The sequence below is a fragment of the Pieris brassicae genome, chromosome 11, assembly GCF_905147105.1.
Source record: "Pieris brassicae chromosome 11, ilPieBrab1.1, whole genome shotgun sequence".
Taxonomy (NCBI): domain Eukaryota; kingdom Metazoa; phylum Arthropoda; class Insecta; order Lepidoptera; family Pieridae; genus Pieris; species Pieris brassicae.
The window spans coordinates 764,975-778,807 of record NC_059675.1 but is presented as its reverse complement, the minus strand read 5'-3'; the positions used below and the strand labels follow the sequence as shown (position 1 = coordinate 778,807).

Here is a 13,833-nt window from a genome sequence, read left to right as displayed (position 1 = left end):
TCGGACATACTCATACTTCGTTCACGCTTGCATGAACACATTTTTATAATAATGTCTACTCTTTACAAAAGAAGATATGAAAAGTCGATATTTATATTAAGAAGAAATATGCAGTTTCTAAATAAGTTTAAAATATTTTGAAATGTTGACGTTCGATGAGTTTTCGCTTAAAGCGGGTTTTTGTTAAGGCTTACGTGGTCTCTATTAAATTTGTTAACGTTATGTTACGAAGACGGGTCGACTGCAATGTTTTTAGATTTTTCCACTAGTTAGAGAACTTTTCAGCAGGCTGTAATATGATTTCTGACCGTTTCAGGAGAGGGTCAATCACATATTAGAAAATGCATGGTGCAGTTTTCAGGGGACCCGTTTTCAGGCCTAGGTATACCCCTTTGATGAAGGAATATTCTAGACCAAACTTTCTAGGTGTGAGACAAGGACGAAATGATACGAGAGAGAAAGAGAAGATCAGAACTTTCTCGAACCTAGACTGAGCACTCTAGAACGCCGTACGACAAGGACGGAGCAACGTGCGAAAGAGACGAAGAGTGCGGACGTTCTAGAATTGTGCAATCGCTACTCAGTAGCAAGCCCGCCTAGAAAGTTCTCGAATATTGTTTAGAATTATTCCCAGGGATATATAAGCGAGCCGAAACGCGACTAGTCGCCTTTAGTTTGGAATGCGATAACAAGAGCGAAACACCGAAGCGATAAAGTGCGAACAAAGTGATTACAAGTGATAAAGTACTGTGTGAAGTGTGCATAAGTGAAGTAATAAGTGATTTTTTTTATGTGTGTAATTAGTGCATCTCTGCGATTAATTTGTGCCCATAAATTCCTCATTGATTTTTCAAGAAATAAACCTTTGAATAAATCTACGGCATTTTCTATCCGATCCCCTAGCTCGTAACAGTTATCTATCTATTATAATTTAATAAAGGGGTTTTAATTATTCCTTACAAGTAAATTCTCTATAGTTAATTCCAGTTGTAGGACTTCCTTCAATTTGTGATTGACTGTCACCACAAGTTTTAAGGATCTCAGGATCTATAAATAGGTACAATTTAAATTTTTTAAAAGGTTTTAATTTTAATTCAGCCTAACTTACGTAGCGTAGCTCGTAGCAGCTACGGCGTACTTTCGGCTTCAGCCTTTTTAGCTACATACTACTGATCGTAATATATTGCGTTCAACGGACTAAAACTACAAATATTTTGATGGTAAATATTATGGTACTATAACTAAGAATAAGGACCCTTTTACAATTACCAGTATGGACATTTACAGATGAGTGTAGCTTTTGAACTCGTTTCCATGTGGCCCCTACTCCCAATACCTACGAAAATTGTATTTATCTTTGCACTAGTGGTTTAGTTATAAACAGCGTATGACATGGATGTTCATATCCGACGGAAATATATCTCGGGTTAATAGGATCCGTAGCGTGAACACACCTGCCTTCAGCCGTGTATGTACTCATGCCACTTAAGGGTAGCTTTATTGGTAGGGTATGTTATTGCGCGATTTGGATAAAAAAATATTTAACTGGGCTTTGCTAAAGTTGTAATTTTATGACATATACTTAGGTAACACTGAAAATGTTTAGAAAATGAAAAACGGCGTAATGTAGAAAGTTGCCAATACTTTTATTATTTTTCGAAGTAATCTCCGTTCCTCTGTACACATCGTCGCATTCGATGGTACAACTGAGAAAAGCAGTGGGCCCATTCTTCCTCAGGCGTCTCTTCTATAGCATTTTCGTACGCTTTACGCTTTACTGAAGATCCGCATCTTCAGGACTCGTAAAGCGAATATCTCAAATTTTATCTTTAGTTTTTGGGAATAAATGAAAGTCGCAGGGCGGCAGGTCAGGACTGTATGGTGGATGACTCATTATCTAGACACGTTTTGCGGAGTGCGCTGAAACAATGTCGTGGTGAAGGATTCCTGCTTCGAAGGCTGCTGTCGATTATTTTCCAAGACAACAGACAAACTGCGACTGACATACCAATCTGCAGTAACTGTCCTTCCATCTTCTAGCACAACTGTCGCGAAGTGACCTTTCCGACCAAAGAATATGGCAATCTTTTTTTTTTCTTCTTTACCTTAGTTGGCCGATCCTCGAAAGGAAACTGAGCTGATATCTTTTGGTTTCAGATTCATAGCAATATATCTAGCTTTCATCACCTATGACGATGTCAAATACAGCATTTGAGTCACAGCCGTTGACCTTATCATTTGGCTGGTGTCGTCCATGTGAACGTGTTTCTAGTCGTCCGTTAAAGTATTGGGAATCCATCTGGTACAAAGCTTCCTGACGCCTAAATGTTCGAGTAATATTTTTTGAACTTAACCCATACCAATGCCTTGGATTGCCGTATCTGCTGATACGTCACTCTCTTATCTTCCTCTATCATGCGTCGCACAGCACTGATGTTATCTTCAGTAGTCATTGAGATTGCTACTTCCACGCATAATCTCATTAAACCAATTGTAAATAGCAGCACGAGATGGGGCTTCATTAAGAAATGCTAATCGCAGCCTATCATAGCTTTGTTGTTGTGTATGGGTTTACTTAACACGTAAGTCATAATAAATCATTGACCGCAAATTCTCGCGTTAGGTTCATTTTCACGCGTAACAAGAGGTTTAGATTTGCCGCCAATTCACAAAAACAAATGAATGCAATATTACATTAGGTTACCAAAGAGTTCTAAAATTGATATTTAAAAAGTTTTCATTAGCCATTGCTAATGAAAACTTTTTATAACTGGCCAGTTCTAAACATTTTCAGCGTAACTCACGTATAGATAATGCACAATGGTCTTGAATCCAAATTTCTAGAAAATAATAAGTAATGCTGGTCTGTAGAACATAGAACAGGGGGCAAATGGGAAGGCTCACCTGATGTTAAATGATACCGACCATGGACACTCCCAATGCCAGAGGGCTCGCGAATGCGTTGCCAGCCTTTTAAGAATTGGTACGCTCTTTTCTTGAAGGATTCATGTATTTAAAAACAACACTTAAACGAGTAATTTCCTTGCCTTTGTATGCTGTCCATCGCCACATGGCTGCGTGCAGTAATCAGACTCATTAACATACATCCAAGCACTAGCTGATGTAAGAACATCCCCAGCGGTACTCATATATTCCGCTATCTTAACATCCCACACAGGCTGTCCCACCACCACGTAGTGAGATTGGCATTGGTCGTGACCACCAACGATTGAAAACTGGGATAAACCGGCAGATATTGCGATTTTTACTAGAAAAAAATTGTTTTGATTGTTTCGCGTTTTTGTGTAATATTCGCCAAAACTATTTATATAAAATATTATATTTTAAACATATTATGAGCGGCTTTAAAATTATATACTTTAAACAGTACACCACAAAATATATATAACTACTTAGGTATTTCTAACATAAAAAATTGGCTATTGATTAATGCTAACATAAGAAATATACTATTCAGGTCATTTGTTTATTCTAACCTCTCGATTATTAAAAAAAAACACCTGTATTATATAAACTTGTAAGATGCAAAATTGTGCACAATACTCCGACATCTAACCTTAATGCCTCATACAACCGTTTACATTTTTTACATACAACAAATAAATGTGTTTAAGTAAAAAATGTTAACTTCCTTTATACCTTTTAATGTAACACCAACGTCTGTGTAATACCGTCCATAATTCTTCTGAATCAAAAGACCACAATCAATAGCAGTATGTACCACATCTTGCATATTCATCTTTGATGACTTCTTCCACATACAAAGGAAGGCATCACCAGAGAATTTTAATACGTCGCCCTTATGTGTCAGTATTTCCTGGACCATTGCCCCAATATACAGGTTCAAGACTTGAGTGAGACGTGACGGACCACCGTGACCGGCTTTAGTATATGTTTCGCAAAGTTCCGTAAAACCTAAATAAATCAATTAAGCTTTTTATAAAGTTGACTATTTAAATAAACGTAATTGGGATTGATTTGGCTCCAGTTAATATTTTTGGCTGCTCTGCCTTAGAGCCAATATTTATGACTCAAAACTTGGCGATTAAGAATAGTGGCGGAGAGTTTCTTGCTCTACGCCCTTGACTTGCGAACTGGTAGTAAATGTAAATTTTAGAATCAATATAACACATTTTCTATTGACGTTCATAAATATAATCTTGGTTACCTATATGAATAAAATAATTTTGAGTTAGAGTTTGAATAGATGTACTCCAGATATAAAATATAAATAATTTCTTAAGTATAACAGGTAAACCGTAGAATGGAAGTGCCTTTCCGTCTTAAAAAAAAAAAATTATATCATAAAAGCCGTCAAAGCACTAGTGTATGAGATTCAAAAACGAGACATGTTGAGACCAAAAATGAATTGGATTTTGGCATACCATTGCCTTGTTCTAGTAAAACAGAAATTTATTACATATATATTCTTACCAGAAACATCTATAAACATGAGTGCAGTTTCATATGGTCTAACAGAATAATCGGAATGTTTGTAAATTATCTCGTCAGGTACCAGAGAAGCTAAAACGGCAATACGTTTAGCTTCGCGGACGTCACTCCAGCTACCAGTACCGTTATCTAACCTAAGTAAAATTATTACTATAATGTAATCGCCGCCGCAGCTATATCTGGTTCTTTTGTAAGAAAAATTATGACTCACATTGGTTAAAAGTGAATAAATGAAAGAAGAATGATTTAATTCTTCTTGATCAGTTCATAGGTTTTTACTTTAAAAAAGGCCCAATGTCAATTACCTTGGTGACCCAACTAGTTACTTTTTAAATTGCAAGTAAAAATGATTAGCAAAACATATATATATTTAACTGTCTCTAAAAATAATATCATATTTATATGATAATTACGACATTATCAATTCCAAAAAAATAGCCACTTAGCCGCGTAAACTAAACCACTATCAGCTCTTACTTGCAACCTTGCCCCAACTGAACAAAAACTCTATTGAAATCGGAATCGCTAACGGATGTTATCGAGTAAGGCTCCAGTTTTATCTACGCGGTATGCTCCAAGATGGTTTTAATTTAACGACTTACACAAACGTTTCTTCCTTTTGTCCCTTATTACGGTATCTCTCCCTCGGCGGCATCATTTCCTCTGGCAAGACGTTTCTGCTTATCGTTTTCCGGTGGATTCTTTTTAAGGCAGTTAGGTATGTTCTATTCTGACATTCTGATACATCTTTATCTGTTATAGGTTATTGAGTAAAAGATTTTTAGGAAACGACTATACTGTGAGTTTCGTTCATAGGCTTTTATGTGGAGCGACCTAGTAGGAATACCGATTCAAAATTCTTGACTAGGAAACTAAGAACATTTACCAGAAAACCTAAGTCTGTGTAATGAATTAAATTCTAAATGGACTTGTTAATATTATATAAACAAGTTATATAAAATATTTTACCTGTATCTACCATATTTTAAAATAAAAGTTTAACAATTAATATCATACACACTTTTGCTTCAGGTTGTCAATATGACATTGACAGGATTTCAATAAAACAATAAATATTTTACTCTCAACGTCTATAAATTAATTATTATTTTTACCGATCAATCTCCTTCGTGTCTTCTCCATCTACGACACTGGCGAAGTACCTTGTGCCCAGTTGGCATAAATAAAAGCCATAAACAAGAAAAAAAATTATAGTCTATGACTTTTATATATGAATATAATTACGATTAATACAAACATCTCAATATTTATAAATACGTACAATCTGTATTTACAATTTACATAACCTACAAACTAATCTTAGTTATCGTATTTATCAGGAACCAGAACTATATATTAAACATTAATATATTTATGCAATTAAATGTATTTCAAAATTAGATCATTTCTTCTGATTGATAGAAAAGTAAAAATTATTGTATTTCTTTTAGAAAATATAAGGGATTCGAACCCGGGCTCATCATGCCAAGTACCTCTTACTTAATAAGAAAAAAAGGAGTTTAGTAATAATAATAAAAATATTATAATGCTTTAATGTTTTATTTTGCTTACCAGACAGTAATGATCTTAAGATTAAATTGGGCACTATCACATAACATGAGATCACTGTTGTAATAATAACTGGAATTAAAAATAACTTTAATTAGATAATTTTGTAGTAATATCTTAATTAGTGTTAAAAAAATTAAGTTACGAAACTGAACCCATTTCGTAATTGTGTGTTGATTATTAGGTAAATTATAGAATATACAACTTGCTAAATGTCATGGGCTACTATTTATTTAAATTTTCCCAAGCTGTATTTTTATTACCTTTGTGCTTCTGGACTCAGGCTGGTTTATATGACAAATAATAAAGAAAAGCTATCACCAAAACCGATGCAGTTTTGTATAATTTACAAATATATCACACAATACTATTATATATAGTACTATATATAGTATTATATATACTACTATATATATAGTATATTATAGAGGTTACCTACTTTCTTTAATAAGGGAAGTGCAACTACTAATAACCATACTTTTGTTTTTTGATAAACATTAGAATTCAATTATAAGTCAATAACCTGAATAATCTTGTTAATGAAAATAATAATTGTATTAACTAGCTTATAAATACAATGAAAACACTAATGCTACTAATGATAATTAGAAAAGAATTATACTTACAAAAATACTTACCACTCCAATCCCTTGTTTTAGTATCGGCTTAGTATCTGCTATAAATTTGACAATGAACACCTATTTATAAAAATTCTAACCTATTTATTTTTTTATAATATGTAATATAATATACCTCTCTAGGGTAAAGATGATTGTTTATTAAATAGATCAGTTTACGATTTTAAATAAAATTTACTAATAAAGAAGCCCATGATAGAAATTAGTTTTACTTAATGAGTTAAATCTTTAAGTTATTCCTGTGCAAAAATCTCTTAGAATTTTCTAATTTTTCTATTATCATTGCATTGCATATTATCTACTCACAAATTTTCACCCACCTTTAGCACTAGTTTTCAATTTAAATATAGGGCTCACATCACAATAACCACTATTCACTTAAAGATTATTTGTTGACCTACTTCAGATAGTTAAATACACCTGCTATTTCACAGACACAATAACTGCACTATCACAACTCACAAGGTTTAAGAAAAAAACAAAATTATTTAATATAATCTATTTGTGTTCACACACTACACATCACCTAACTTACACTGATTACACTATAACTCAAGTTTGTTCCTAAATTACACATTATGTTCCAAAAATACTTTACTAAAATCAGTTATATACTTTATCTTGTGATAGTTATTGCTTTACACATCAAACTGTGATAAACACAGCACACCCACATTTTTTAATGTTCACAATCTTTACATACACATCACAATATGTCACTACACAACACAAGTTATATAATACAAAAGTATAGATTTCATGTTTGAAAATACTTATTCTAACTCTTTATCAACTAGATAAAATAAAAATTATGGTTTTAGAGCTAAGCTGAACCTCCCCGAACAACAACAATTACTAAATGATCCTCTTTGAGGCTCTCTTCAGTCAAGTTATGACAAGTGCGTTTCAATAGTTCAGTTGAAAAGTCACATGGTGGAAAGGAGTATAGGACTCCTGTGGCTTCTGTCTCTTTATTGAGCAGAGATATTACACCAGCAGCTTCTTTTTGTTTTAGATATGAAACCAGATTTCTCATAGGTCGAGTTTGAATACTAGCATCATCATTTGTTATAGATGCTGTTGAGCCTGCTACTCCAAGAAATATAGCATGAGAACTTGATGTAGCTATACGTTTTTGTACATCATCTAACTTAGGCTGATCCAATCTTAGTCTCTGTGTTATTCTCAATTGATTTTTACCATCCTCATCTTTCATCAAGCTGTCAATTATGTCGGAATCACCATCAGTTAAGTGCAACTTTGTTGGGAAAAGAGAGTTCTTAAGGATAAGAGCTCCATTCCAAGTAGTAAGAGCTTTACGTACAACTTCAGGAAGGGTTCTAGCCGAAGAAAGCATGCCACTACCTCTGCGAGGTGAACCATCAGAGTCACTGTCAGGTGAACGGCGACGCGGTGTTCGCGATCGAGATCGATCAACTCCAGGCTCTCGAGACCCAGATCTACGTAAACGAGTATCATAATCACTGTCAGCAGGCCTTCGCCACTCATCATCCCGGTAATCACCTGCTCCATGATACACTCCACGGTATGTTCCGCGCCCACGACCACGACCGCGACCTCTATAGCCACTATAGCCATAACTCTCATCCCATGTGCCTTCATATCCTTCATAGCCTTCTACAGGTCTTCCATCTTCACCAACAGGGGCGACATATGGCTTGGGCCTGTAGGGGCCTCCATTTCCCACATCTGCAAAATCAATTCTCAGGCGACGTTCTGGTCCACCCAGTGGGAACCCTCGCATTTCTTTCACTGCTGCTTGTGCAGCATCAATAGAATCATACAAAATGTAAGCATGAGGCTCCCCTTTGGCATATTCAATTTTCTTTATAGCCCCAAATCTGTCAAATTCTCTTTCTAGTTGAGCTACTGATGTCCATGGACCCAGACCACCAACCCAGACTCGTGTTGTGGGTGTGGCTTTACCATAGCCAATTTTACATTGAAATTTTCCAATGTACTGACCTGACAGCTCAACCTTAGCCCTATGAGCCATGTCTAATGTTTGGTAACGAACAAATGCAAAAGCATTCCCTGTACCTGGGGGAGGTCTTTTAATATCAATGTCTTCAACAATACCATAACGTCCAAATATACGACGCAACTCTTCATCTGATATGTTTATCTCTAGATTACCTGCAAATAATGTCCTAGTGGCCAAAGGATCATCTTCAGGTTGGACATGATGCAAGTAATTGGGAAACTTATCTTTTTTATTTTCACTCTTATCAAAAGGAGGGTGGTGAGGTCTAGGCATGTATGGCCTGGGCATGTAATGTGGATGGGGGGGATGGTGCATAGGAGGACGGTGGTGCATTGGAGGACCATGAGGACCTGCCATAGGATATTCATGCATGGGAGGCCTAAAATCCCTGTGGTGAGGTGGCACAGTAGGAGGTATTCCATAAGCTCTATCTTCGGGAGGTGGTCTGCGTCTTTCTGGTACTGGTGACCAAGCATAGGAATAAGGTCGATCATAATCCGGAGGAGTTATGCTTCTTGGTCTACTCCTATACTCTGAACGGACAGGTTCATAGACTGGATCAACAATGGCAACCTTGTCATAGAGAATGATCCTGGGTTTGGCATGTTTAGCATCTCTAGCATCTTCAGCACTCCTAAAGCATACATATGCCACTCGCTCGTCTAGCTCGTGGGAGATCTTGATACTGAAGTCGCCAAACTTTTTATACTCTCTATACAAAGTGTCTTTCACTATTTCATCAGAAGCTTTAGGATGTAATGCACTGACACAAAGCACCTTATAATATGGGCGCACGGATTCTTCCCTCACTTCGCGTGACCTAACATAATCGTCTCTGTGAGGAGAAACGTACCTACCACGGGGACTAGGAGAACGAACTCGTCTGCGTACTCTATCTGGTGTGGCACGCTCATCGGAACTATCGTCGTACCTTCCTATACTACTACGCGTCCTTTTCGACCGGGGCAAACTGTCTCTGGAGGAACTCCTCTTCATATTGCGAATTTTCACCGTAATACGATCTCTATCTCTATCGCTACGCGGTAAGCCGATCATGAAAGCTCAGTTTGATGAACAACTATCTGAAATGCACAACATTACACGTCACTTCAAAATGTCGTTTTGTTCCAGAAAAATATAGCGGCTCACTTTTATTAAGTCTTACCACAAAAATTACAGTTAACAGCACTTTTCTAAATACACTCCACGGTAGTCTTACACAACACAAAGCAAACTACACGTATTAAAATTCTCTAAGGTATTCATTAAATCCAAAACTGATAAATGTTTCCAAAACAAAATGGCTGCTGATGAGCCCGAAGTGCCGAGAGGCGAGAGCAGATTCGAGACTTCACAGTTCACGTATCACGATGATTGGTAAAATTTATACGACCCAAGTTCCGGTGCCAAATACAAAATAGATCATGGCAACATTTTCAACTTCCGCCTTTTCAGTCAGTGAAGCCATAATTTATTTATAAAGTTATTATAGATTATTCAATTAACTGTTTTTTTTTAAACTTACTTATTTGTCTAGGAAGCTTATGACAAATTTATAAATAATGAAAAATAAGTGAATAATTGAAAAGGAACAATTAAGTTTTGAAAACTTGTATTATATTTCTATTAATATGTAAAAGTTGCTATTTTTAAATAATCAAGTACTGGCAACAATATAGCAACAAACTGTAAACTGAAGTTGAACTGGACTTAAGTTTTATTGTTCTTCAAGAATGTATATATTTTTAGCTACTGTAATTGAAAATTTGTTAATTACACCCAGCCAAGAGTTATCATCTACCAACAATTATTCTGTGATTGCGTTTCTAACGCTTTATTTTTATTGAACTTTTGTTCTTCTTAGTCTGTGCCCACAAATCAAGTGCTGTGCCTATAGCTGTCCACTAGAAAAAAATCTGTGGCTGTGCCTGAGTATGGGATAGGTAAGGTGTCATAGCCATAGGTAATAGGTATAAGGTAATAATAGGTATTAGTTGTTTAATTTACATTTTTTATTCTACTAACATATTTCCTGGTTGATAAATGTAATAAGTAGAAGTACCTAAACTAACTACCATGTAATAAATAATTAGTCTTCCGACTCTTCTTTTTCCCTTAGGTGGTAGGTATTAAGTGAACTGAAATAAATTAGAACTGAATATAAAAAGTAAAACCTTAGACTACCATTAGTCTGAATTAAAGTCTTGATAAAAATACTACTAACCACTGTCAATATAGTTTTAAAGACTTTGATTGTATAACGCAATAAACAAATAAAGCATGTTTGTTCTAAACTTTTACTCTTATCTACTCACATTATCTTTTGCACCATTTTCTTATTTATCTATTATATGTTTATTTATTTACAATAAAATCCAGCAAGGCAATAATGTTTATCAGCTCCGTAGTTATTATAATGTACCATGAGAAGTAGTGATGTTCTTTGGAAAATAAATGAAAACTTAAAAACAAAATATACATAAATACCTAATTGTTTTGTTACAGACTTAAAATTTGTATCTTAAAAAAAGACAACAATGGATGTCCTTTTAAATGTAAATAATCAGTCTAATGGACGGGATAAACTTGCAAGGTCAGTTTGTTACTGTACTGAGATTTAAATTTTAGCATTGCTTAGGATTTTTAAAAACAAATAGATGATTTATAAACATTTCGTTTTTGTTGTCTGTTTTATAGGCTAGTCCAGTATGCCAGTAGGCTAGTATGGCATCAGCTGCAAAAAAACCATGCTAATAAGTATTCCATTGAACGAATCAAAGGCTTGGAAAATAATCTCAGTTCATTTAGAAAGGGTATGTACTCATTTGAGTAATCTATGCTTATGTTTTGTTACTTCATTATGATTGTAAATAATTAATTAAAAAATATTGTTACAGTTCTAAGATTAGGAAGGTGCATAGATATATCTTATGCAGCATTGAATACTATTCACATACAGGATCCATTCTTAAGAATATCCCTGACAGTTAGTAAAATAGCCCATGCATTGTTTTTGTATGCTGATCATATAGTGTGGCTAACTCGAAGTGGTTTTCTTAAAACTGATTCAGACAAATGGAATCGCACAGCAAATAAATTTTGGCTGTTGTCAATAACTGCTAACTTAGCAAGAGATGTGTATGAAATCTTACAAGTCTTAGAGTTAAACCGAACTACATTGCTAAAGCCTTCTGAATTATTAAGAGGACCTGTTAATAGTTTTGATTTTAATGTTTGTATAAAACATTTATACGCTATTATTTATTGCCATAAAGATATCTTTATAGATACTATAAAAAATTCATGTGATATTTTTATACCACTGACTGCACTGGGTTTAACTAAATTGAACCCGTCAGCTATTGGTGCTCTTGGCACGGTTTCTTCACTTGCTGCACTTATAACTATAGTTAAACCAATTACTAAACTTGTACCAGCTTAAGTTAGTACCAAAAACTTGTGGTTTATGCTGTAATAATAGTGGTTGTGGATTATGATATTTCTACTGATTTATGTAATCAAGAAATTAGGGAAGTGTATACCAATTATTGTTCTAATATGCCAAATATACAAATATTTTATATAAAATTCTTATTAATATCGTCTATCTAATACTACTATCTTCTACTAAAACTAATATCTTCTTATCATGGATTAAACAACACAATACACCCGTATTGTAAAAATACTTGGGTTGGGTTTAGAATTACGTTGCCCGAATTTGATGATACTGATTATGTAGGTGTCTCGGGGAACCTTGATTGAAACACCTCTAAGTGATTGTTATTTACTTCATCACGACGTAATAACAAGTTACGAACAACCATGATATTTCGGGCGAAAAAAACAAGTACCTACTAAACAAATATGCAAACGTTCTAATAGCCTTCCCTAGAATAACCAAATTAAAAAATAAGATGTTGACAGTATTCGAAATATTGTTGTAATGTTTGAAGTGAGACAGTAAGTAGTAAATGTTATCATTTAACAATATAACTATATATAGTATGTACCTATTTTAAAGAATGTACTTTTGTCCTTCAATTATATAGCTAACCGCTTACGATTCTATACAACTATGTGAAAATCTATCAAATAATAATAAAATGTAATCAGTGAATGTGCAACATTTTTTATTAAATAACCATGGGTACCTTTGATAGTCTTTAGTCAAAATTAATTTACTTATTAGTACTGGACGAAATATTACTTATTACAATCATATATTTATAATAAAAATAAATGAATAATAGAATAATACGTGTGTTGCCAACGTTCTTAATCATACTCACGTGTCTAATCTGTATTAAACTTTAGTCTTTAGCTGTTTTGCCTTGCCTGAGTCTTTGAAAATGCTGTCAATTCTGTTGTGTAATTTGTAAACATTTTCTAAACTGTTAGAAATAAAGTTGTTTTAAATAAACCAACTAAGTCCAGCAATGGCTAATAAAATTAAAGATGTTGCTAAAAAGTTTTTGTTATTAGGTCAGTGTGTACCCACAGTAAAACAAAATGCAACTAAAATACGGGTTAAGAGGTTAGAATTAGATGAAAATTTACTAATGGTTTGTATTTTAGTACATACATATTACATGACGCTTTAGTAGAGAATTAATGCCGCTTTAATAGCTAAATATTTTTAATTATTGTAAAATATATTTGTACTTTTTCAGTATTTCAAAAAGGATGAATTTTACTACTGTTATGACCCAAATAAAATGTGTAAAACTGGTGATATCGTTTTAATTAAAGCTCTTCCTCATAAAATGACTAAATTAATAACTCATGCAGTGGAAGAGGTAGTATATCCATTTGGAGATGTTACTGATCCAGTCACAGGCAAAAAAGTAGCCAAAGAAAGATACCGTGAAGATATTGATAGACAGTCAGAACTTTATGGGAAGTTAGATTCTGGCTTTGATTATAAAAAGGCACCTTCAAGAGGTTGGCAAGAAGGGAAAAAAGATTTCACATCAAAACCTACATATACAAGATTTCATGTTTTTGATGAAAAAGATCCATATTCCATTTAAATATTACATGGACCTTAATGTAGCATAATTTAAGTAGATAATAAAAAATATTATAAAATATGAAACTGAATTATTATTTATGTACAAAGTATCTTATTGGGAAAATGAATAGATG

General features: G+C 34.1%; 4 protein-coding genes across 7 annotated transcripts in view; 2 read left to right on the top strand and 2 right to left on the bottom strand.

Moving 5' to 3' along the window:
• The window catches only part of LOC123716443 (adenylate cyclase type 10-like), a 31,708-nt gene extending 26,196 nt beyond the window's left edge, over positions 1 to 5,512 (bottom strand). Inside the window, 7 exon segments of the mRNA XM_045672207.1 lie at positions 961 to 999; positions 1,264 to 1,336; positions 3,048 to 3,268; positions 3,661 to 3,936; positions 4,456 to 4,607; positions 5,076 to 5,198; positions 5,443 to 5,512. Of these exon segments, the coding sequence (XP_045528163.1) occupies positions 961 to 999; positions 1,264 to 1,336; positions 3,048 to 3,268; positions 3,661 to 3,936; positions 4,456 to 4,607; positions 5,076 to 5,131 (817 nt within the window). The 5' untranslated portion in view covers positions 5,132 to 5,198; positions 5,443 to 5,512.
• A 1,652-nt stretch (positions 5,513 to 7,164) lies between these two features.
• LOC123716127 (RNA-binding protein spenito) lies at positions 7,165 to 10,055 on the bottom strand. The gene is made up of 2 exons (XM_045671698.1): positions 9,851 to 10,055; positions 7,165 to 9,767 (listed from the first exon to the last, which is right to left on the bottom strand). The coding sequence occupies exon 2, from the start codon at positions 9,739 to 9,741 to the stop codon at positions 7,504 to 7,506; it is 2,238 nt and encodes a 745-aa protein (XP_045527654.1). The 5' UTR covers positions 9,742 to 9,767; positions 9,851 to 10,055; the 3' UTR covers positions 7,165 to 7,503.
• Positions 10,056 to 10,439: 384 nt separating this feature from the next.
• On the top strand, positions 10,440 to 12,856 carry LOC123716492 (peroxisomal membrane protein 11B). 4 transcript variants are annotated; one of them, XM_045672256.1, is made up of 4 exons: positions 10,440 to 10,628; positions 11,191 to 11,278; positions 11,383 to 11,498; positions 11,583 to 12,856. In XM_045672256.1, the coding sequence occupies exons 2-4, from the start codon at positions 11,223 to 11,225 to the stop codon at positions 12,125 to 12,127; spliced, it is 717 nt and encodes a 238-aa protein (XP_045528212.1). In that variant the 5' UTR covers positions 10,440 to 10,628; positions 11,191 to 11,222; the 3' UTR covers positions 12,128 to 12,856. The 4 variants fall into 4 exon arrangements, with proteins under 4 accessions (XP_045528212.1, XP_045528210.1, XP_045528213.1 ...); XM_045672254.1 differs by having other exon boundaries at positions 10,440 to 10,662; XM_045672257.1 differs by lacking the exon at positions 10,440 to 10,628 and adding an exon at positions 10,652 to 10,672.
• A 130-nt stretch (positions 12,857 to 12,986) lies between these two features.
• LOC123716493 (28S ribosomal protein S17, mitochondrial) lies at positions 12,987 to 13,783 on the top strand. The gene is made up of 2 exons (XM_045672258.1): positions 12,987 to 13,250; positions 13,359 to 13,783. The coding sequence occupies exons 1-2, from the start codon at positions 13,125 to 13,127 to the stop codon at positions 13,716 to 13,718; spliced, it is 486 nt and encodes a 161-aa protein (XP_045528214.1). The 5' UTR covers positions 12,987 to 13,124; the 3' UTR covers positions 13,719 to 13,783.
• The last annotated feature ends 50 nt before the right edge of the window (positions 13,784 to 13,833 follow it).